The sequence below is a fragment of the Sceloporus undulatus genome, chromosome 2 (assembly GCF_019175285.1).
Source record: "Sceloporus undulatus isolate JIND9_A2432 ecotype Alabama chromosome 2, SceUnd_v1.1, whole genome shotgun sequence".
NCBI classification, from domain to species: Eukaryota; Metazoa; Chordata; class Lepidosauria; order Squamata; family Phrynosomatidae; genus Sceloporus; species Sceloporus undulatus.
Genome location: NC_056523.1, coordinates 107,769,240 through 107,793,556, shown reverse-complemented (window position 1 = coordinate 107,793,556; position 24,317 = coordinate 107,769,240). Strand labels below are relative to the sequence as shown.

The window sequence follows — 24,317 nt, the reverse complement described above, 5'->3', positions numbered from 1 at the left end:
CAGATGACCACTCGAAGAAACACCGTTACAGGTAAGCAACCTGTACATATTCAATCCATGGATACAGAGGACTAAGTGTATGTTCTTCCTCTTTTAAAATTTTTGCCATGTTGACCACACTTTGATGTTGGTTATCCACACATGTCCTGGTTTTCATGGGTAAAAAGATGGAGTGTATGCTACACCAGTGTTACCCCTTTGGTATGTATGTGTGTATATTTAATTTGTATCTAGCCTTTTGCCCAGTATAATATCTAAGGTGGCTTACAACAAATTAAAACAGAGTAAAAAAAAGTTTTTAAAAATCTATTACAAGGACAAATAGAAGAACAAATAGTACTAAAAGACTGAAGAAACAAGGCAAACCAACATTTTACAGAGAATGCTGGCAACAGTAGGTGGGGGCTCTACACTCTGCCTTACTTCTAAATAAGGGGAACATTTAAGACGTCATATGCCACTTTCTACCAACAGATCATTGGTCCATCTAGCCCCCCCACTGGCAGTGGTTCTCCAACCATGAAGTAATAAAACTGGAGATAACAAGGACTGAGCCTGGGACCATGTGCATTTGCACCACGTGCTTTGACACTGAGCCGTGTGATGACAGCTCTCACTAAGCAGAATATTTCCACTGAATCATCTTTAAAAAAGGAAGCTTTATCCAACTTCAAATGTCTACCATAAATCTGTTTCTGAAGCCAAAGGAAAGAAAACTCAGGATTGTAAACAGGATGATGATTACAGAATTACTGTTTAAAGATGTGAACATGTGTGAGATGTAGCTCTCACAATTATTGTGCACATTCTTATTTTTGTTTTAGCCAGCTGGGAACAGCCTATGTTTCTGCCACCACAGGTGCTGTTGCAACTGCTCTAGGACTAAATGCACTAACAAAGGTATTTCCATTCTTTCTTCTTCTTTGTTTTGAGACAGAAAGGGTTTAGATTGTTGTATAAACTTTTTAGTTAATGATTTGTATAGGCATCAACAGATTAAGGAAAGGTCTTGTGACACTTATAAACTAATTTGACTCTTATGACCGTACATAACCAAAAACCTACCTGTCAATATGCTTATTATACCTTGTGATTTAATCTTTGCTTTGTTTCAGTAGTGACTCATTTATACTTCCATACAGAAAGCTACCCTGTGTACATCTGTACACACAACAGTAGATATTGGAAGGAAGGAATTAGGCAGCTAGCTTTTTTCATCCTTTTTCACTTGCTCACTATGTACTGGGTTTGGGGTGAAGAGTATTTTGTTGTTGTTTGGGATGGAGTACCTAATAATGTGCTGCTTATTACATCAGTACAGACAGGTCATTCTCTAGAAAAATTATCTCTCTGAACTAGTGATGTCAATATTACTGACTGTTACATCTCAAGTGATGTTCCTTAATGCCTTTCCCACAAAGTGCTTGATACATGTATATTGTCGCTGTTCATGTAGCTGATGACATGTGGTTTGGTTTGCAAAAGCTTGCATCAAAGGAATTATATTGGCCTATAACAAACCAGAAGATAATCAGTTATCTTTCTTGCAACAGCCATGCTTCTACAGGCTTTCTGAGATGAGGGAGCTATTTTTTAAATAAATGTGCTCCTTTTTAAAGGGATCACATAGCTCTTTAAATGGAATCACATTTTGTAAAAACAACCTACATACTGGGCTAGGATAGCAGAGGATTCCTATAGTTTTGTTGTTTGGTTGTTATTGTTGTTATTGTTTTGCATAGTATAAATTGTAGCAGAGAAACTATATTTTAAAAATTACTTTTAAAAATTTATCTACCAGCACCAAGGAACCCATGGCCTTCCAGATGTTGGTGTTACTCACTACTGGCCAGACTAGCTGAGCAAGAAGAGAATTGGAAGTCCCAACAGCATCTGGATGGCCGCAAGTTCTCTACCTCTGGTTTTTATCAATGCTATCAAGACACACTTGCTCCAGTGACATATATTCTCTGATGTTTTGTTGTACAGTATGTTCTTCCAATCAGCTTGTCTTAAAAGAAGAGCTGCTATTGCTCAGTGGTAACACATTAAAGTTTGAGATAAGAATCGAGGGGGAAAGAAATATACAAACTCTTACCTTCTTCGAGTAACGGTCCTCTCCTTTTTCACAGCATGTCTCACCTCTTATAGGACGTTTTGTTCCTTTTGCTGCTGTTGCTGCTGCTAACTGCATTAATATCCCATTAATGAGGCAAAGGTAAGATAAAGGAATAGCTTGTAACATCTTTTAGAGCTCTCAGGGAATGGATACTATCTGTAGCCTTAGTAGAAGTGTTGTCAAAGTGCTCTGGAATTTTCTGAAAGCTTGGTTGAAAGCTGAAGTGCAGCCAAATTTTCCTTGCAGATTCCCACCCCAACTCCAGCAAGCTAATGCAGTCACTCATTTAGCCCCATTAGTTTGCATGGGATCAGGCCTCTGAAGGAACAAAATCTGGGAATGGAGGAGAAGCCAACCCCTTTCCATGGCATTTTTCTCCATGGTATTTTTGTGGCATTCCTCCTCCCATTGGGGAAGGAAATAAACCAGGTGTGAAATACATGGGGACACTGCTAAACAATAGTGGCTGATAGGACTTCTTTCCCTAACTTCCAGTTGTATTTTATAAGGCTCTCCACTACCACATCCCATGCAAGTGAATGGAACAAAGGATCTCCATTATCTTGACAGGCAAACCTTGCACCATCCATCTCTTCTGATCTCTTTTTTTTAAAACCCACAAGGGAGAAAAATATGGCATAAATAGTTAATCCAGACTTGCATCAGCCTCCCAAAGGATAAGACTGTGTAAATAATACAAAGTAATATTTAACTATAATCATTGTTCAGAATTTATTAGCAAAATATGTATGGCTATAATTTTAGATAAGATGAAAATGAAAAGTTTGAATATGGATACAGTACATTATACTCCTTAAGGCAGTGAGAGGAGTTGATAATATATAATGACTTATTGAAAGAAGAGCAAGGACTGTGAAAAATTAAAGAATTGCAATGATTAGAGAAAGGGATATAAGATGGAATTGCTAAGTGTGATTTTAAAATCAAAAAAATATAGTTAAAAATTATCCTTAAAAATAAAAAATGGTAATTGCTCAGCTTTTGTTTGTTTTCTTTTTGTTTTTCTTTTAAATTCAACAGGGAACTAAAGTATGGTATTCCCATTACAGACGAAAATGGAAACAGATTGGGCGAATCATCCAAAGCTGCTCAACAGGCCATAGTGCAGGTGGTTATCTCAAGGATCCTAATGGCTGCTCCAGGCATGGGTTAGTTCAACTTAAGCCTAATGTGTTTAGGAGTAATGATGAAATCATGGTCTTCTAAGGACTTTGCTTGTAGTTTTGTATTTTTCTCAAGCAGACTGCCAGATAACTGATTGCTGCCTTGCCTATGGGTTCTTTATTGGTTTCACCCATCCAAGAAGATGTGGAGAAACTTTATAGCTCTCATTTATTAATCCAATGTACACACAATGTGAGAGCCAGTGTGGTATTGCAATTTGAACACTGGACTATGACTCTGGAGACCAGGGTTTGAATCCCTGCTCAGCCATAGAAACCAACTGAATGACCTTGGACAAGTCATAGGTGTTTATCAGACGAGCTCTTAAAGAGGTACTATTCCAGTGTGACTCCTCTAGCTGCCTCCTGTTGCATGCTGGGATTGGCAGTTTTAAGGAGGGGTATTTAGAATTCTCAGGCAGAGAAGTTCAGCTCCTTAAAACTGCCAATCCCAGCATGCAACAGGAGGCTGCTAGAGGAGTCACACTGGAATAGTACCTCTTTAAGAGCATAGTGTGATAAACATCTCTCAGCCTCATAGGAAGGCAAAGGCAAACTTCTCTCCAAACAAATTTTGCCAAGAAATTTCCATAACAGGTTTGAGTTAGTGTTGTCATAAATCAGAAACAACTTGAAGGCACACAGTCACAACATGCACACTGTCTATATCCTTGTAGCTAAAGTTCTAGCTCATAGTCCAATATACTTTAAAAATTCTCTTTGAATTTTTTTTGGAAGGGTGGCTGTATCATTTTGCAATGAGACTACCACAAAATATAATAATATCCCTTCTCCTCCCTCCCAGTAACCCCCCCCCCATACATTCCAGTGGCCCTTTGACACTACACATTTTTAGCACAGTAGTGCAGTTTCAGCATGGTAATTCCACTGTATCTGCCATGGCAACATCCTATTGAATCCTGACATTTGCAGTTTGAGAAGGGGACTTTGGGACCCTCATCCAGGGAGCTCTGGTGCCTCAGACCAAACTATAAACCCCATGATTCCATAGGATGCAACCACAGGGCTTATAGTGGAATTATAGTGCTGTGTGAAAGGGCCCCAGGTGTGCTCTGGAGGATTTCCCTAGTACTCTGGAGCAGACTGGGGGCTCGTATAATAGTCTCTAGGAAGGCAGGATTCAATATCCAGTGTTGCCCAGTCCACTGCCAGAAAAGGTTTGTTGGTTGTACATAAAGACTTCAATTATTTATGTTTCTCTATTCTCTATTCTCACTTCATGAGGGTAATCATGTCATCTGTATTTCATGTGGGCATTTCTCACCATTTCTGAATTATCCTCCCTCACCTGTATATTTATGAAGCATCATGTCTGATGGTGATATGTAACTAAATGATGATGGTGGCAGTGGATTATTATTATTATTATTATTATTATTATTATTATTATTATTATTATTATTATTATTATTATTAACCACACCTCAATCAGTTTAGTAAATGCACTAGAAATAATAGTGCATTTACCAAGCTGACTGAGGTGTGGTTATAAACTATGTATATGTAATTTTATAATACTTTTTTATATAAGGGTATCCCAAGCCCTCTCCCACTCTTTTCTGGTATCTACACATTCTAAGGCAATATAACAAATTATAACAAGGTTTTAAAGCATGTGTTTTTATTCTCTCTCTCTCTTTCTCTCTCTCTAGCCATTCCCCCATTCATAATGAATTCTTTGGAAAAGAAAGCATTTTTAAAGGTAAATTTATGCTTTTGAAGAGAGAGTCATTTCTTCATTACAATTAATGCATCCATTTTACTATTTGAAATAGCCTCAAGTGTGCATGAAATCATTAAATCTATAATTATTCCTTGCCCTTTTCTAAGGAACATTTTGTTTGGAAACAGGACTCAAAAATTGTGAAAGCTTTAGTCTTTGATTTTTGCAAACTGGATCTACTCCACTATTTTCATGAATGGTAATAATGGGTTATATGTTGATTAAAATGCTTGTGATAATTTTAAGATCTACCCACCCAGATACAGAATTGCAGCACAGAAGCTGCTTTGGGTTGGAAAAACGAGTTTGTGTGTAACACTTTGCCAGCACAGTCAGATGATTTTCTGCCCAGCACTGTCAGCTTCTTTGTTGCCAGGCAGGGTGTGTGTGAGGGAGAGAAAGGGAGGGTGTAGTGGCATGGACAAAGTTGCTTGAAATATAGGATAAGCTACTGTAGCCAAGTAGCTTGATGTTGTCATAGGGAGCTGTTTGCCCCATCTCTTATGCACTGGCTCTAATTTTGCTTTTCTAGCTAGTACTTCTCTTCCTCTTCCGAACAGAAGGACCATCAGCACCATACCACACTACCCAGTTTCATGGGCCATAGTAATTCTTAACCAACTTTCAGCAAAGATTGAAGATTACAATACTGTAAAATCATAATCTGGCCTGGATCAAGGCAATTCTCCTTCACCACAAAATTAGGTAATAAGTAACAATTGCAGTGTGTTTTATAAAAACAATTATTTTGAATCTTTCATCCTGTTCCCTCTAAAAATTCAAAAGGGTGCTGTACAGATATGGGCTGGAATCCTGTTAGTCACTTATGATGTTGTAAGTTAGACTTAGGTAATCATAACTGCTAAGTATTTTCATTTGTGATTGTGGCACTATTGCCATCACTACAAATCACCCTGAAACTCACCTACAAGGCCAGTCAGCCACCCAGAGTGATGAAGTCTGTTATGCTGGCAGACAAACGATGTGACCAGCCCTCTCCTGCCTGCAAGTAAGGCATTGATGAAGAATCACAACTGGTCCCTGCAGGGTCCCAGCTTCTGCTCCTTGCAGCCTCTATTGGTGGTGGTGGGGATGTCTTACCATCTTGCAGTGCCCCACTCACCAACAGAACAGATCTCCATCATTCTGGGGAGCTACTGTTTTTTTAAAGTGGTTTTGAGGAATTAGATGGCAAGTTACAGTGTAAGTACAGCATTAATGGCTATGTGTTGATGTGGATCTTGGTCATTATTTTTAACTGCATGAACAATTTACGTCTGAGTCAGTTCATAAAGGTTGAGTATCCTTTATCTGAAATTCCATCATACTCCAAAATCCAAAATTGTCCACATGGTTGGCTGAGATAGTGACACCTTTGCTTTCTGATGGTACAGTGTATAGTTGGCCCTCCATATGCACAGATTCGTTAGCCACAGAGTCAACTATCCATGGCTCAAAAATATTCCAAAAATATATCAGTTCCTTGGTTTTACTATTTTATGAGAGACACACCATTTTACTGCGCCATTGTATTATAGTGGGACTTGAGCATCGACAGATTTTGGTATCCATGGGAGGGGTCCTGGAACAAAACCTCAGTAGACACCAAAAGCCCACTGTACATAAACTTTGTTTCATGCACAAAATTGTTAAAAGTATTTTTTTACAATTTCACTCACCAAGCTGGAATTTGGTCAGTCACTGCTGATTTATTAGCATCTTATGTCAGGTTAACCAAAACCTTAAGAAGCATCTGAAGTACAAGGAACTACTGAAACATTATTAGCTGCTTTAAAAATTTCTAATGAACAACAAAAATATATAGAAAAGATTATTCATTATAATCAGTATGGTGCTAAGCATTCCAGTAGAGAAACCCAGTGTATTCTTATTTACACTGGAACTTCTTACAAGAAGCAAGAACATAATTCTTTTTTCCAGTATCACATCTGGAAATGCTTTGTTTAAGAACCAGATAAATGATACATGGAATAATGCATGGGCATTTTTTTTTATCAGATACCAATTATACAACATAGGTCCTCATTATTCCCACTGCGTAAAGGGAGGGATTTGTTTGAAGCAGGTGTGAGCAACAGCTTAAAGCTCAAAGCCACACACCTCATTGCTACCAAAGGAGGGGATGTTCAAACCAAGTTGTATTACCTTACCTGGAAGCTTCCAAGAGTGACAGTTTGCTGATGAATGCTTTTCCTGTGAGATTAAAAAAGTCTGGGAGGGAATTGCCAGTAAGTTTTGATTTGGAGGAAATCCAATCAAATCATATTTTTTATGTGGACCTTGCCCAGATTGATATCACGAAAGACAAAACTGGCTTCTAGATTACCACTGGTGTGTTTCAACTACAGCATTCTGGAGTAAACACTATCTTTATCTGGTATTTACAGTTACAGGGTAAGCATTTTTGTCAATTCAGTGAAGGCTGTTACAAGAAATAATATAAGGAAAATTTTATATGTCAAGCTAGGTCTCCATTGATTTTTGTGTGGCATAATCAACCGAAGGATGTTATAAATTTTTCAGATCAGCACATCTGACAGAACCCTTCAGTGACTGCTCAGTGTTCTTTGACACCGTCATGACTCTCTTTATGTTTTCCTGCTCCTCCCCACCCCCTCTCTGCCTCATGGACTGTGAGATCAGGTGAATCATTGCTCTACAGTTAGTTAATCATAAGATTTGTTATTGATCAGCCCTAACTCCATTGAGCAATGGTCTGCACTTTTTTTAACAAGCAGCTTATGCATGTCATCTTGAAGCTCATTACTTGCCAAAACTCTGAAACCATCTGCAGTCTCCTTTATTAATGCACATAGGCTTCATTTAGTCCTTTCTCCACCATTCCAGATAACCACAGTTCTTGTCTTCTTTAACCTAAGTACAATAATTTTAAAGGCTGTAAAAGGGATAGTGACTGTGTTTCATGTCTTCCTTTCTTTCAATCCTATCAGAGAAGTATGGTCCCCCTTTTCAGGATTTAAGACTACTCTGGAAGGTAATTCTGGTAGTACTTCTTTAATACCCTCTTCATCAGTTTAATCACAAAATCTTTTCTGAGTCATAGAAACTGTGGAAAGTTCCCAAATGTGACTTGCAGCCAAAAAAAAGCAAAGAAAAGACAAGAAAAAGCTCACATTGGCAGCAGACAACAGCAGTGGTATCCAACCTTGGGTCTACAACTCCCAAGCTGGATAAGAATTCTGGATATTGGAGTCTGAGAGTATCTGTGGACCTGTGATTGAAGACCATTGGACTACCTCATATTGGGGAAGGGGGAGAGATGGCAGCTCAAGAAAATATTTCAACCATTTTAGTAATGCAGTTTGATATACTGAAACAACATTTTGGGGCGTGGAAAAATGCCATCCTATTTCAGCACCAGCAGGGAGCATCCAGTTTTGTCCTCAGCTTTAGATCTAAACAAAGAACAGCACAAAGGTACTTCTAGTTCAAAAATAGTAATGAAAGGTGAATCTTGGGGCAAGTTCATGCTGCTTTCTCTATAGGCCCAAAATGAAAATTCACGCACACAGAATAGACCACATAACAGTTTCCCACAGTGTTTATGTGAAATTTTTCAGGTACTGTGAAAATGTCCTATAGGAATAAAGGAATCAAAATTACCACTGATCCATCAGTTTGGAGCATTCTTCTTTGGATGGCTCCTGGGAATGTATACATGTGTGTCCACAAACAGTAGTTCATTTGAATGGTGTGATGCTGATTAGTGAAAAGCAGGGATGGGCAAAGTACAGTTCATAGGCCATATGCAGGCCCCAGGGCCCCTCAAGAGTCAAAAATTTTACAATTTTGTTTGCTCTAAAATGGCCACATGGGGCGTGTGAAAGGCATTTTTCACAATGTTTTCAGACCCCTACCCTGCCCCACCCACAAGGATCAAAAAACATTTTGTGGTTTGGTTTTTTTTCTTTGCCCCAAAATATCTTCTAGGGGCCATGATGATTTCCACCATGTTGGGTGGTGGAGCTTGAACCAGTTCAGACACCAAAGAAGCCTTTTCCACTCCCAGTCACTTTCTGTTGTTAAAAAAAAGGAAGGCCCCCAAAATGTGGCTCTTCGAGGTCTACTGGCCTAACAGTGCACCCTCCTAGCCTTCCATAGCTGCCCATCCCTGGTGTTAAGAAATAAAGTTTAAGAAACAACAGTCTGAAGTGGCAACTAAAAAGCCAATGCAATTGTAGGCTGGATGAATAGAAATATAGTATCTGGAACGAGAGAAATAATAGTGCCACTATATTTTTCCTTAGTCAGGCCTCTCCTGGAATACTCTATCCAGTTCTGGGCACTACAATTCAAAAAGGATGTTGACAAGCTGGAGTGTGTCCAGAGGAGGGCAACCAAAATGGTGAAGAGTCAGGATACCATGCCCTGTGAAAAGTGACTTAGGGAGCTGGGTATGTTTAGCCTGGAGAAGAGATGGTTAAGAGGTGATATGATTCCGCTGTTTAAATATCTAAAGGGGTGTCATATTGAGGAAGGAGCAAGTATGTTTTCTGCTGCTCCAGAGAATAGGACACAGAGCAATGGGTTCAAGCTAAAGGAAAAGAGATTCCACCTCATCATTAGGAAGAACTTCCTGAGTAAGAGCTGTTTGACAGTGGAACACATTCCCTCAGAGTGTGTTAGTCTCTCCTTCTTTGGAGGTTTTTAAACAGAAACTGGATGACCATCTGTTAGGGTGTTTGGGTTGTACATTCTTGCATGGCAGGGGTTTGGACTGGATGGTCCTTGTGGTCTCTTCCAACTCTATGATTCTGTTCTATGATTCTATCATTGTCATTTCCCATTGTGCCCAAAAGACATTCTTATAGGGTACACTTCATAATACAATTAGTATATTTTGTTAGTAACCAGTGCTGAAAAATTGTCACTTATATTCCTATACCCTAATATATAACTATGTTTTAGTTGCTTTGTTTCTTCCATGAGCTAAATCTTTTTTTAACAATTAATTAATTTGTCTTTCCTAACTTGTATTTCCAAGTGCACTTCAAATGCATGAAAAATCATGCATGTATACTTCCATTACTTTCTTTCACAAGCATAGTATTATAGTCTAGCATAGTGTCCTGCTCTATCATATTTTAAAGTTACGACCACTGTGTTAATTCTCATTTTCCTTGGAAAACTTGGTGCAGCATATCAGTCTTTTATTTCTTGTGTATGAAAATAAAATCTGTCTCATCTTAGCTGCTTCTAGGCCTGCTGATATTTTTGATGAATGTCAATAGTTCTGTATCTCCTGAAATGTCCTGCATAAATCTTCTAATAGTGAAAAGAAAGCAGTTACAACCAAAATGTATTGCATCCTTTAGAATGGGAAAAGCCGTTGTTGTTGTTGTTGTTGTTGTTGTTATTATTATTATTATTATTATTATATCATGCCTGCTCCGATTAGGACCAAGGTGGAACTGCATGATAAGTAAGGGACCAAAGGTATCTCTCCTTCAGCACTCTGTCTGTGACCAGTGGCCAGGCAGTTGCCTTGAGAAGGAACCAGCAGAGAAATCTGGAGAAGCAATATATGAGAGATGTCCATCCTGTCTTGTTTAGCTCTACATCTCAGAGACATTTTATCTCTAGGATCTTCCATATTTATGCATTAATGGAAGCTGCTGGACAATCTATTCTCAGTGAACATAGTGGCAGCTTGGAATTTGAGCATCATTTCATGACTGCAAGGTGGGCTTCTCTTCTACTTCAACTGCAGGCCATTGATAGAGTAACCTTTCTAATTAAACCATTTAAGCTGCAACCCTATACCAGAGAATAAGCCTTGTTGAACACAATTGTAACTTAGTTCTGATTAGATGTGTATTGTAAGGATAGAATCTGGTACTCAAATATTTCTCCAAACATAACTCTAGGTGTAGTTGGTGTATAGGATTGCTTAGTTATGCTAATGGCGCCCTTCCCAATCTTTTTTTAAAAGACCAAAAAGGCTGTTCAGAACACTTAAAAAAACAATTACCCTACTCAAAAATATTCTCTATTATATACTTTATTAAAAGATGGAGTACAAATTCAGAAATAAACACCTATGTAATATAAAAGAATAAATGACAACCAATTTTATGTTGTTGGCATGCAGCTTCAATTGTATTTGCACTAATGCAAATCCATATTTTCATTTTCAACAAGTAATGGACATATACTGTCTGCATCATAGAGCTGTTGGTTGATCATAAGCTGCATTGGAAGAGTAAGTAAATAAAAACCAGCTTAGTGTCCTTTTGGAGAGATGGAAGTGCTGCATTGTTACATAACCAAACTTCTCATGATGTCTAAAGTGACAGTGTGTACCTTGCAGAGCTACGAAATAAGATTATTTTTGTATGTAATGAAGAATCAACAATCTTTCTTTTGAAAGTAGCATAACAACTGGAAAAGCTGCTATTTTTCATTAAAAGTAGCATTTATTTGCTATTTTTTGGTTATTATTAGTGAGACAAAACTGTTTTCACAGGCACTTTGACATTACTTACCCACAAATTTTAGAGTATTTTTTTCCTGTCAGCAGAAGATCCATCCCTATAGCACACAGCCAAAATAACCAAGCAAGCCTCCAACCAGCTCACCCAACAAGCTAGTCTTATCCCAAAAGACACAAGCTCATCTGTCTCTTCCAAAAATGGATATTTCAAGTGGATATCTTTAGTGAAAGAAAGTAAAAGTAATTAAGGCGGTATCCAGACCGGCACATTGCACCGGCCTGGATACGTTCTAGGGTTGTCTCGGGGCGTCCTTTACAGACACTCCCTAACCCTAGCACGTAACCGTGGCGTGGTAATGGCAGCACCCTGTTTACATGGGTGCTGCCATTACGACGTCACAGCCGCACTGCCTCCAAACGGAGCGGCATGGGTGTGATACACATGCACTGCTGCAGGGCGCTTGTGGCGGTCTTTCAGTGGTGCCGGAAGGAGCTCCGAAACGGAGCTCCTTCCGCTGCTTGTATCACTGGCACAGCCTTTACATGGCTGCACCAGCGATACAAAAGAGAAAGGGGCCAAGCGGACCCTTTCTCTTTCCCCACTGCTGTGGGGGTGTCCTTGGGGCATGAAGCCCCAAGGACACCCCTTTCCAGGCCACAGGGAAGCAGAGTTTTGCCACTTCCCCGAGGCCTGGAAAAGTGGCAGATCGGGGTTTCTGGGGCTGCTGCTGTGGCCGCTGAGACCCCAATCTGTCAGGGAAAGGGGCAGGTGCAGGCCGCCCCAAAGGTGCAGTCTGTATCCCGCCAGCAATTAACTAGCAACATAATGAGTCATTTTGTCTCATCAACACCAACAATTTAAGATACAATTTAAAATATGCAGATTACTTGCAGAAAACAGCAAATACTTGGAATGACTATTGATTAAAGTTAAGGAAAAAAATGAAAAAGCAGGGTTACAGATAAACATTAGAAAATGAGTAATGACTACAGATGATGTACATAACAAAACCATCAGGAGCCAGTATGGCATAGTGGAGATCAGGATTCAATTTCTGGTTCAGCTGTGTAAATCCTTAGGCAAGTCACACTCTCTCAGCCTCAGACAAAGACAATGTCAAACCTCCTCTGAACTGATCTTGCCAAGAAAACCAATTGATAGGTTCACCTTAGGGTCGCCACAAAAATGACTTGAAGGCACACAACAACAAACAAGTGGGTAATGAAATCATCAACATAGTTGATTTTTTATAACTAAGCTCTGACATTAATAAAAACAGATAATATAATCAAGAAGTCAGAAGAAGACTAAGACTTGGAAGTGGAAGTGGAGCTATAAAGATAGGATCCCCAAGTGCAAAGATATATCAGTAGATACTAAAGTCATAATTATCCCGGACACCATATTTCTGATTTCTGTGTGTGGGTGTGAGCTGGATGGTGAAAAAAGTTGACAAGTAGAAAATCAACACAATTGAAATATGGTTCTGGAGGGGAGTTCTATTGATACTGTTTTAAAATTGTTGCCTGTTTTCTTATTCAGCCATTTCTGGACCTCTAGCCCACTCTAGATGAAAGAGAGGAAATATCTGTCATTCCTCTCCAGAGATTTCTGGACAGAAAAGTTTGTATTTTCTCCTGTCTCCTTGCCTCATTTCTGATTCTTGATGAACAAAATCTATAGTTTCATGTGGCTTGTTTACATTATTCCCTTATATGTGTTTAATACTCCCTTTTGTTTTCAAGAACTGTAGGTATTTATAGAATGCTTTTTTACTTCATTTTGCTCCCAACAAGTTCACCTGTTTACAGAGTGCTTTCATAATTTCACATACAACCTGTAATTCTAACTAACAACTGCTTTACTTTTAATACAATATCAGATAACTGTATAAAATGTATATATGTCATGTTTTGAAAGGAACGCTTTTTTTTAGTGACCAAGAAAATCCAGTATAGAAGGACCTCACTATGTCTGATTTCATTAGCATTTATTTTGAATTTGATTTATCACAATATCTTTCAAACATTAGGTTTTTCCCTAAAAAATTTCCTTTATTACTTGATGAGATGAAAATAGGTGGCAAATAACATTCGTAAAAGGTGATAAATTGCACTGGATTTTTTTTAAAAAAGAAAAAAAGATGCGAACCTATTTAAAGTTAGATAGCTGTTTTTCACTGACATGAAGAACAAGTAATAGTGGAAAGAAGTTCAGAGCCAACATTTAAAAATCAGGTTCTGATGGTGTGGGTGGCAGGTAGAATTTAAAGACAAATTGAATCAGAATGCTGTCATCCTGTATTCCCTGAATTTCTCTCTAAATAGCAGTTGAATCAAATCCCCCTATTTTTAAAAGCTTGCATCTTTTGTTTTAAAAAATGCACCTTGCAACATGGTTATACTTCCCCACTATTTTAATAAATGCACAATGGAGTTGCATGATATCGAAAGTCCAAACATTGCTAGTATTGTTTGTTTATTGCCCTATACTTTTTGACCTTGCATTTTTAACACACATCTATAGCAATACAGCGGGCAGCTGTTTTTCTTAGTGATTGTAGTATTTTCAGTGGAATTTTACAGAAAGATAAGTTATAATTGCTATCATGGAAACCTTTTGTGTCATGGAAAAGTACAAGCCTGATATTACGAGCCCAGAAATTCATTCTGCCATTAAGAACACATAGACAAATCAACAAACAATGACTTTGTTAACTTAAGAGGCTATTTCAGCAGACTCTGCATTTAGGAATGTTTGTAGTACCCAGTAAACATACCTTCACTGTTTAGCATCCATATGTTCTTTCAACAGTATGGTATTCTAGTACTTGAGTAGGGGTTACATCTTTTGAGGGAATATACTATTGTTATCATGTCACTTTTCTTTTTAACACAGAGGTTCCCATGGATGAGTGCCCCCATTCAAGTGGGTTTAGTTGGCTTCTGGTGAGTAAAAATTCCTAAAACTAAGTTTCTCTTTACTCTAACAGTCTTCAGTGTTGTAACAGATGTTCATTTTTAGTCTTCAGCTTTATCATAGTAAGGCAGTCCAAACCTCTCTAAGACTAAAGCAAATAACAAAGTGAAAGTGGTGTGATAAGCTTTCACCAGATGACCTAACTAGAAACAAAGCAAACAAAAGCAAATCTTGAGCCTGTGGAATAAGTTGTCTCAAATATACTTTTGACCTTGTGTTGGTTAGGAACTAATACATCAAACAAATGGGAAACAGTGTTCTAATAAAACATGCTGTATTGCAGTGATTATTAAATCCAAATAGTGCTTCTAAAATTATCCACACCTATTTAAAGTGGCTCAGCTTGAGTTTTGAGAACAGTTGCTCACAAATAACCTAACTTTCTGTTTGTCTTTCCCAGTTTGGTGTTTGCAACTCCATTATGCTGTGCCCTATTTCCACAAAAAAGGTATTGTGTGGGTCTTATTCTACTGTATCTTTCATTTTTGTAGTACTTTGATTTTTAGAATACACTTCTTGTATTAGGTGAGTGCTAAAATTATTTCAGGCACATTGCCAAAATGTGAGATAAGATCTACCCTGCTTTCCAGTTCAGGGCAAAGTCACCACCTCATACTTTGGAAGAATAAAAACCATAAGGTATATATATCTGTAGTAGGTATCTGCTCAAATCCAGCCTGAAAATGAGTCCCGTTCATGTGAGTTCACTGTCTCTAGCTATTGTAATGTGGAGATTCTGCCCAAGAGAACTGTTAGGCAAGGGAATGAACCTTTCTTTGGATACTGACTGGCAGTCCAAACCTGTGGTAGTCAGCCTGTTAAAATAGATGGTAGACAGGAAGTTAACTGAAATAAGGGATATCTTTCTTCTCCAGTAAGTTGGACAAGGTGCTAAACTATGGAGAGTATGACTTCCATGTGCTGGAATGAATAAGGAAAACTTCATTTCCTGGAATGGTCAGACTTCTTTTAATTCAATTTTAATTCATGTGGTAAAGCTTAATGTGCATTTATCTGACTGACACATTAACCTATCGCTCCAGCTAACATTAGTCCACAGAACATGCCTCTTCCATGAACCATGTATAGCTTCTAATATAGGACAGAATATTTGGAGTACAAGAAAATAGCAAACCATGTTAAAGAGAATGGCAAAATTTATAATCCAATCTCCATTACACAAATCATGAGATATTCAGTTTAATGGACTTAAACATTTTTGTATATAATAGGCCATAAACCTTTGTTATTTATATATATGAAACCTGATCATGGGTTTTTACTGTTTTGTTTTTGTTTTTCTTTTGCTCAGTTCTATGTCTGTAACACGTCTGGAGCCTGAATTACAAGCCAAGATCCAAGAGATCAAACCTGAATTGAAGTGTGTGTTTTTCAACAAAGGATTATAGAAAGCATGGAAAACATCAACATATCTCTCAATGGCAATTAGATAAATCTGTTTTTGATTGTGACATCCTTGATGAAGACAACTCAGTCCTGACATACTCATTCAATTTCACAGTTTTTGACAGTGATTATTTCATTTTACAAGAGAACTCTCATAATTATCATTTTAGATTGTTGTCAGTTCCATTTCCAGATTGTCTACTTTGTACACACCAGATTTCTTCAGCTGCAATTATTCTAAATAGTTTCCATTAATGTTTAAGTTGCTAGAGGACTAAATCCAACATTAGTCCTACCCTAGTTAATACTTGGATGGGAAACTGCCAACATATAACAGGTGCTGTAGGCTATATTTCAGAGGAAGGAATATCCCTCTTGAGTATTCCTTGCTTAACAAAACCCTATCAAATTCATGGAGTCAACAGGTAATTTGAGGAAGCATAAGCATACACACAAAGTTTCCCCATTGCAATCAACGTCACCCCACAAGTTATGACTCACAGGCCCACTTGTTTCAAAGGGTCTGTAAAAGGTAGGATCAATATTGGATTTAGTCCTAAATTTCTTCCAAAAATAAAGTCACAGACACAATGTAATGAAATAGACATTTGGTGTCTATTTTAAATTTTTCCTATACGAGAAGAGAAAGGACAACTACATATTTACTATTATATTTGTATCTACAGTTTATATGATTTTACTCTATTGGATTATCTTCTGAGACAGTCCAAGTGTGATGCTGTGGTGTCTACTGAGAACTGGCTTCATGGGTTGCCTTATCTCTGTGAGAAAATCTAAATGCTATGGAGCAATGGAAAGACATTTTTTCAAATGACCTCTGGAGTGACTTCCCATGACTTGTTTATCCCTTGACTATTATAACTAAAACTACCCCTTGAAATTTGTATGGAATTGGCAATCATAGATCAACTATGGAATTGGTAATCATAGATCACCTATGGATTATTTATGTGTTGAGCAGGGTACTTGTCTCAGGACCATTATAATACCTCTTCATGTATGCTGCTCATAAGGAACTGTGTATTTTTTAGTGTGTTCTCATGTTAAAATTTCCCTGCATGTGTGAAGCTAGGCACACCATATTAATTCTGCAAAAGGAAGAAAATATTGCCTTGTTCAACCTTTTGAATTAGCTCTCTGTCATGGTGCTTACGTTCTATAGCAGTGGACAAGATCCTATAGATATTTTCTAATGAGTGCCAAACCTGCCTGTTTATTAATGAGTTTCAGCTGCCTTGGCTAGAAATAGGAATATATCCATTTTCTATTCTGGTCTTATTTTTATATAAAGTTCTTGCAAGATTCTTGAAGCAAAACCCCAAAATCCATTCAGACAATAATTTTATTAGGACCAACCAAATGGCAGAGAGGTATGCAACTTCATGACAGAAATCCTAATAGAAAAAAAGTAGGTGATAGAGTGCAGCTCGAAAAGTTGGGACAGGTGTGATAGATACAGTACACTGTTTCTCAAGGTAGAGGTTGCAGACTGAATGAATCACTGATAGGTATCACTTTGCATCTAGCAATGTATATGGAGAAAAAATGGTTATTGCTTAAGAATTCTGGAGAATTTGAAAGATTCCACACTTTTGTGGAACTAAACAAGGTAATTTCCCATTTATGCATTTCATTGCTAAATCCAATTGTATGGAAATGCATTCATGCTCCATGCTATTATGTAAGTACCCTGTTTCAAGATCCCACACAAACACACACACACACACACACACATAAAATGGTATATAATTTTAAAAACATACTGATAGTTGTTGATCAGTGGTTTCATTCTCTTACGAAACACAGGCAAAGCATCTGATCATGGCACTTTTAATCCATTGCTTATTGATTTAACACTTTTTAATATATTTTGTCATCCTTACGTATACAATTGTCCCGTGAGGGTGCTATTATTTCCCATCTTACAGATGTGTGAAATGAGACAACAGACTAGTGACTTGCTCCAAATAAACCCAACTGGCAATTAGAAGTCAGCTTCCAAAACTCTGCCCAGTGAATTATGCTGGTGCATTTAGCCTCCAAAATTAGAATATTATCTCTGTGAACATTCCACTGTAATTTCATTTTGTCTGATCCACATGCAGTCTTGACAATTATTATTTAAGGTGCAGTATTTTAAATGTAAGGTCACCCCCTTTCACTGATATGACTACATCTAGCTTTGAACTCAATAACATCAGTATTAAGTATAAACATTTAACATCTCTGTACATGTCTAAAATAATGTAAACAATCAATAAGCCTTGTACTACCTGTGTGGTAGCAAACTTATAGTTTAGTTACTGTCCAAATGTGTTAAGGATAATATAGAAGTTTTTTTTTTTTTTTTTAAATGGGATTGTAGTGCTGAAGTAAAATGTGCCATGGAGCAGCAGCTTGCTTGGATAGCAGTCAATGCTCAACTTGGAACTGGAATGAAAAGAATATCTAAAGCTAGAGTTCAACATTTGTTTTAGCTGATAGTGAGGTTTGCTTAGCAAGGCTTTCAAACTGTATTCCAGGCAGGCCTGTGTTCCACTGGAAATTTATGAGCTCTTCATTGATAAGATCATTAGAGCAGACACGTTTGCTTGAAAGACAGCTTACCAAGCACTGTTTATCATATCATGCTATGTGCAACCACTGGAGGCAATACAGTACTGGGTCTGTTTTTGTGTTTCACTCTCAAATCTCACAAGGCAATAATGAGGGCCAGTAGACCTGGCCAAACAGCCCCTACACACACACACACACACACAATGTTTGCCTTAGAATAAGTGTGAGGAACATTGGGTCCTTCAGTTGTTTTTGGATTATGACTCATGTGATTTAGGTTCAATTATTTGAGGGCCAGAAAGCTTGTCCTTTTATTAGATTTTCACATGTCCCTTATTATATGGCTTGTCCCATATTTGAGGGTTAGAAAGTTTTTCCTTTTAAACAAACTGAATAAGTTATGAAAAAATCCTTTATTTTGGATTGTGGGCCATTTATAAAGACAGAAATATGTGTGTCTTTTAATTGATGAATGTGGACAATAAATTAATTTTACAAAGAAATAAATGGCTAGGTTAATTAAAATCAATACTGTCGTTTGGTATTTAGAGTAGGTAGAACCCAAAATGTTAATAGCTACTTCCAATTGTCAATCTAGTATGTCACAAATTTTGATTGTTATCTTATTGCTATTTTGTAAAACCTAGCAACAGTAGGTGAAACTGATAGGCATTCTAGGCCAAAGTTTGTGGCAAAGTCAAAGAATATGTCCCCTGTTCTTCATATATTAGAATCTGAAAACACTGGGGAGTGATTTTTTAAGTTGTGAGCCTGGTAGTTGGTGTGTTGTCGTCATTTTCTTCCAATATTGCCAGAACTCTTGTGTTGTTTACTTAATCTGCATCTACAGTAAGCATGGGGAACCTCTGTTAGATCAAGAGCCTTTTAAAAAGCCTTTATTGGCATGAGTGGTAGCTTTTGAATGCTAAATATAACAGTGGAGAGGGGAGAACAGAGAAAATATCTCAAATCATTGATTGGAATTTAAGCAGAGTTTTCCCCCTGATTGGAAGACCTGAGTGGGGCCTGAGGAAGAAACTGGTAGGGTAATAGGGTTCACCAGCGGGTCAGCCGTTCTCCAGGGTGTCCTTCATTTACCTTCACTCCCACACCTCTCCCTTGGCTCTAGAGTGGAAAATGATAAGTCTGGATATCATTTGCCTTTAAATAAGAATGATATGGTAAGAGTCAGATTGCTCCTGTGACAATGCGGGCAGGGATCTGTACCCACCTCAGTGCATTTGGCAGGGAAGGGCCAATTTTGCAGAAGGATCAAATGATCGCGTATGTTAGATGTGCCTTGGATCTGCAGATTTCTACAAGTTTTCTTAACAGCCTGATCAGGTCAGTAAGACCTCAGTGAGTTTTCTCCTAGTAGATGAGCAGCTCAGGTCTTTGTCTGAGGTTGCATGGAATTTTTCTGGTTTTTCTAGAAAATTTTGACAAAATGATGGCTATGAAGTTTTCTGTAGAAGAGACAATGGGAAATCAGAACTTCAGCAGATTAAAAGTACACATATTGCTACAGAGACCACAGGAAGGAACTGGATGGTTTCAAACTCTTATTTAAAGGGCTCAGTTTAAAAAAGGAAAGAAAAAGATACTGTACTTTCCCCAGTGGTTTTTGTTTTTTGGTTGCTATAAATCAGATCCATTTAATCTGATCTCAGTATACTTGCAGAAATTGCATATTTCCATGTGGCATACTTGAAAGAATGTGGAAGAGAACACAAAGAGATTGACTGATAGATTTTACCAGGATAAAAGAGGATTCTTCAAGCCCATCAATGTGCAGCTTTTGTTTTTTAAACAAGAGTCTATTAATGCTTTTTTACCAGATGAATAATCATACATTTTTCTTGGTGGTATTGAGGAGAACAAAAAAAGTATTAAGATCAGCCAATCTGATCTGATAGACAGAATGTTTTAAAAATATTTCCAATAAAGTGCAATAAACTATAACTAGCGAAGTGAACAGTTATATTTCCATTTTTGGAAAATGATTCTTGATTATATTGTGAATTAAGTACATTTTAAATGTAAGTATTAGCACAATGTTTTGCCAGACTTGATGGCGTTAAATGTACTATTTAAATGAATGAGATGAAATATTAAAATTGGTGATTGAAATGAATGTGGCATTCCCTCTGTGTGTATCAAATGTTTAGAAAGACTGTCTACACTCATGGGACTATGTATAAGAGGCACTAGATATACCACTTCTCATTATACATTTTGTTTGTGAATATAATATATACACTCAAATGGGGGGAAACATAGATATGGGTGTATGTGGTGATACATGAGAATAAACAGCAGTTTTTCTTTTAATCACACGAGCAGGGAATAAATCTCTACCTTAAATAGAAATGAGGCAGTTTATTCATGCTGTTGTCTGTCATATTATACATATTGCAAACATTCTGTATATACTCTATATGTACATACAACCCCCTTAATTTGATAATGGAATACATTTTGACCCTGGCCTTTTGTCTATCCAACCCATTTCTAAAATTTCAGAATTTATTATAGGAGTTTCAAATAAGGATAATGGACTCCTTTTCTTATGTCACTTGTTTCCCTCTTCCTTTTTATGGTTCCACTGATCATCATGAATATTTTATGGTTCCACTGAACACCATAAACACATATGTTTACATAAAATGAATGAAGATAATGAGTCTTGAGACTGCTCACCAGATTGCCATCATTAGCTTGAAGTGCTGATGTTTCTTGGGTTTGGGAGGGAGAAATAAACTTTAGAGGAAATTTCACCATTTTGCATGTGAGAGGGAGGGAGGAGAATGCAACATGTTAAGCCATTCTTCATCAGGTACGTCCAAGAAAATTGATTTTCAAGATCCTTTTCCTCATTCTGCAGATTTTCCGAAGTGAAAGCCAATGTAACTTTCCAACAGAATTCTCACATTTTCTGGTGAAATTCTACAATTTTTGTCTTTCTTACACTGCCACAATGTGTATATGACTCTTTGGAGAACACTTTAGACAGGATGTTCCTATTCAGGATGGACACAAGGTGGCAGAATCTTCCCAAAACGAATGCTCCTAACCTGTAATCTTGCTGGTGTTTGCATTTTCCAGTTTTTCCAGACCTTTAGGGAAATAAATCTGAATGTTTTATTATTGCTAATAACTATTCTCACACTTGTCCACCTCTTCAGGGACCAAGTGTATTGTAAGCAAAATCTCACATACAGATATAAGCCTAGTTCATGCCTTATAGGTATTTGAGGTGGGTGGACTGTAAATTAGTCTACCAATATATTAAAGTGGAAAGCATGTACCTGTTTGTGTGTATCTGTGCCCGTTGCTTGGTACATTTTGGATTTCCTCAGAGGTTTAGGGGTGTGCAGTATTAGAATTAGTTAATGCTCTGGGGGGGGGGGGGAGTTGTAAGAGGATGTAGTGCTACCAACGACAAATGGTACTCCCATGTACATTAATGGAACATTAATTTCAACTGGCCATGATGGCCATTTTACAAAGCAGTGTCTAAACAGCACCTTTAAATAAAATATCAAGAATGCATGCATTTCTTTATTTGAATTAAGTATGCCAGTGGTTCTCAAAGAGTAGCGTGGGACCCCCAGTGAGAGTGTGAGAGTTGCTCAGGGAGGGGGGCATGAGACTGGAGGCCTTGATCCTCCCATCCTTCTCTTCCGAAACTTTTTCTGTCCTGGAGGGGAAGAGAAAGGTGGATGCTTGGAACCTCTGCCTGAAGAAGAAGAAAGCAATTTCCTTGTAAAATGTTAAAATATGAATATGCATGAATGTGAATGAAAATATGCACACGAAACAAAATATTTTATTCATATGCTGTGTAGAGCAGGAGGGACAGCATCCACATTTAAATGTAAAGGAAGTCACAAGGGTAAAAAGTTTGAGAACCACTGAAGTAGGCAAAAGTTTTATCTCTTTACAGGAGTTCCATTGCTGCTTTGCAGAAAGGACTGGTGAGGGACAGAGGAGGCTGATACACATTACTGGGGCTTGGCAGTCCAAAGGAGGACTGAAACCCCCTTTGTCTTTCTCAGTGGGGGTGCTATTTATTGATGGTTTTTGACAATGTGAAGTTTGACAATCATTGTAAATCTAGTGAAGAAATAAATAAGATAGAAAATTTGAAATTCTGTGCAAAGAAAAGCTTACCTCTCTGATGTGCTAATATCAGGTTACCAAATGTCCCACACACACGTGCACTCACACTTTTCCCATATTATACAGACCAAACAGTTGAAAGCATTTTTCCTGGCAGTCATTTCCAGCTTCCTGAATCATAAGTCTGATTTTCTAATTAATCATGTCCAAAATGATAATATAGTTGGCCCTCCCTATTCACAGATCCTTTACAGTAATAGCAAATACATTTCTATACCGCTTATCAGTGCACTTAACCACTCCCTAAGCAGTTTACAACATGTAAGCTAATTGCCCCCAACAAGCTGGGTACTCATTTTAGTGATTTAGGCTGAGTCAACCCTGGAATCCTTGACTGGTATCGAACTCACAACCCTGCGATTGTAAGTGAGTGGCTGCATAACGGCATTTAACCACTGCACCACCAGGGCTTCTTGGATTCCTTTATCCATAGATTCAACCATCCACTGCTTGAAAATATTTTTAAAATATATAAATTAAAAAAAAACCCAAATCTTGATTTTGACATTTAATATAGGGGACACCATTTTACTATGCCATTATACTGTATTTAATCAGACTTGAGCATCCATAGATTTTGGTATCTATGGGGGGTCCTGGAACTAAACGCCAGCACATACAAAAGGCCCACCGTATGTGCTAACCATTTCCACAAAGAACAAATACTGTTATTAAAACAGTTTTGACAACACCACAGTTTCAAATGTAACCATTAGCATAGTCTGTGTTTAATGTTCACAAGATGGAGGAATGCTTTTTCTGACTGTATGTATGAAGACCAGCCATTTTGTAACTGTGTAAACTAAAATCAAGATTCCATTTTGGAACTATATTTTAAAAATAAAGAGTCCTCTTAGTCTCCTGCAGCATAAAAAAGAGGAAGGGAATGGGGGGAAAGAAATTGGCAGCACCTTTAAGCCTAACTGGTTTTTATTTTCACATGACCTTTCATGGATGTAAACCAGCCTCTTGAGCTGCAGTATTAAAACCTTAGGCATAAAGCATCTTTATACAGTTGTGTGGGTGGGATAGATATAATAGAATCCAAAAAGATTCAAATCATGACCCTTGCCTTAAATTTTAAAGGACTGTGTAAGATGATAAGGGTCTTTCAGATCATTACAGTGGTCAGTTAGTGTTGGTGTATGATATGCTTACTAAAAGTCAGTTTCTCAGGGTTCACAATTCTTTCTGAGAAGACATATTCTGTAGCCACACAGCCTGATTTACAACTTGATAAGGACTAAGTTATCTATTAGTTGTAAATCATCACTGGCAAGAATCCACTGTCTAACATATTTGCTAACCAAGACAAATAAGACATCTATAAATTGTATTCGACCAGAATCAAACAGAAGGTGGAAGATTAAATATATTGATGAGTCTGTCATGAATAGAGAATCGTTTTTGTTTTTTAAAAAATAACAATTCCATACAGTACTTCATATGTACAAAACTCAAATGAAAGGAAATTCATAAACTTAAATAATAGGTTGTAATAGTTTTGGTAAAATGCCTTTTTAAGTATTTGCTTAATTTGTAGACTGCAGAGTACCTGACACTAAAGGTTTCTTTCTCAGGCCTGTTACAGACAGCCAAAATAAAGCTGCTTCGAGTCACAGTGGAGGTATGGTGTTTCAATGATGCAT

General features: G+C 37.6%; 1 protein-coding gene across 2 annotated transcripts; it reads left to right on the top strand.

Moving 5' to 3' along the window:
* The first annotated feature begins 459 nt into the window (after window positions 1–459).
* On the top strand, window positions 460–18,276 carry SFXN1 (sideroflexin 1). Of its 2 annotated transcripts, none has more exons than XM_042450983.1 (7): window positions 460–900; window positions 2,133–2,218; window positions 3,161–3,288; window positions 4,977–5,026; window positions 14,422–14,471; window positions 14,903–14,950; window positions 15,815–18,276. In XM_042450983.1, the coding sequence occupies exons 2-7, from the start codon at window positions 2,208–2,210 to the stop codon at window positions 15,909–15,911; spliced, it is 384 nt and encodes a 127-aa protein (XP_042306917.1). In that variant the 5' UTR covers window positions 460–900; window positions 2,133–2,207; the 3' UTR covers window positions 15,912–18,276. The 2 variants fall into 2 exon arrangements, with proteins under 2 accessions (XP_042306917.1, XP_042306918.1); XM_042450984.1 differs by having other exon boundaries at window positions 1,802–2,218.
* The last annotated feature ends 6,041 nt before the right edge of the window (window positions 18,277–24,317 follow it).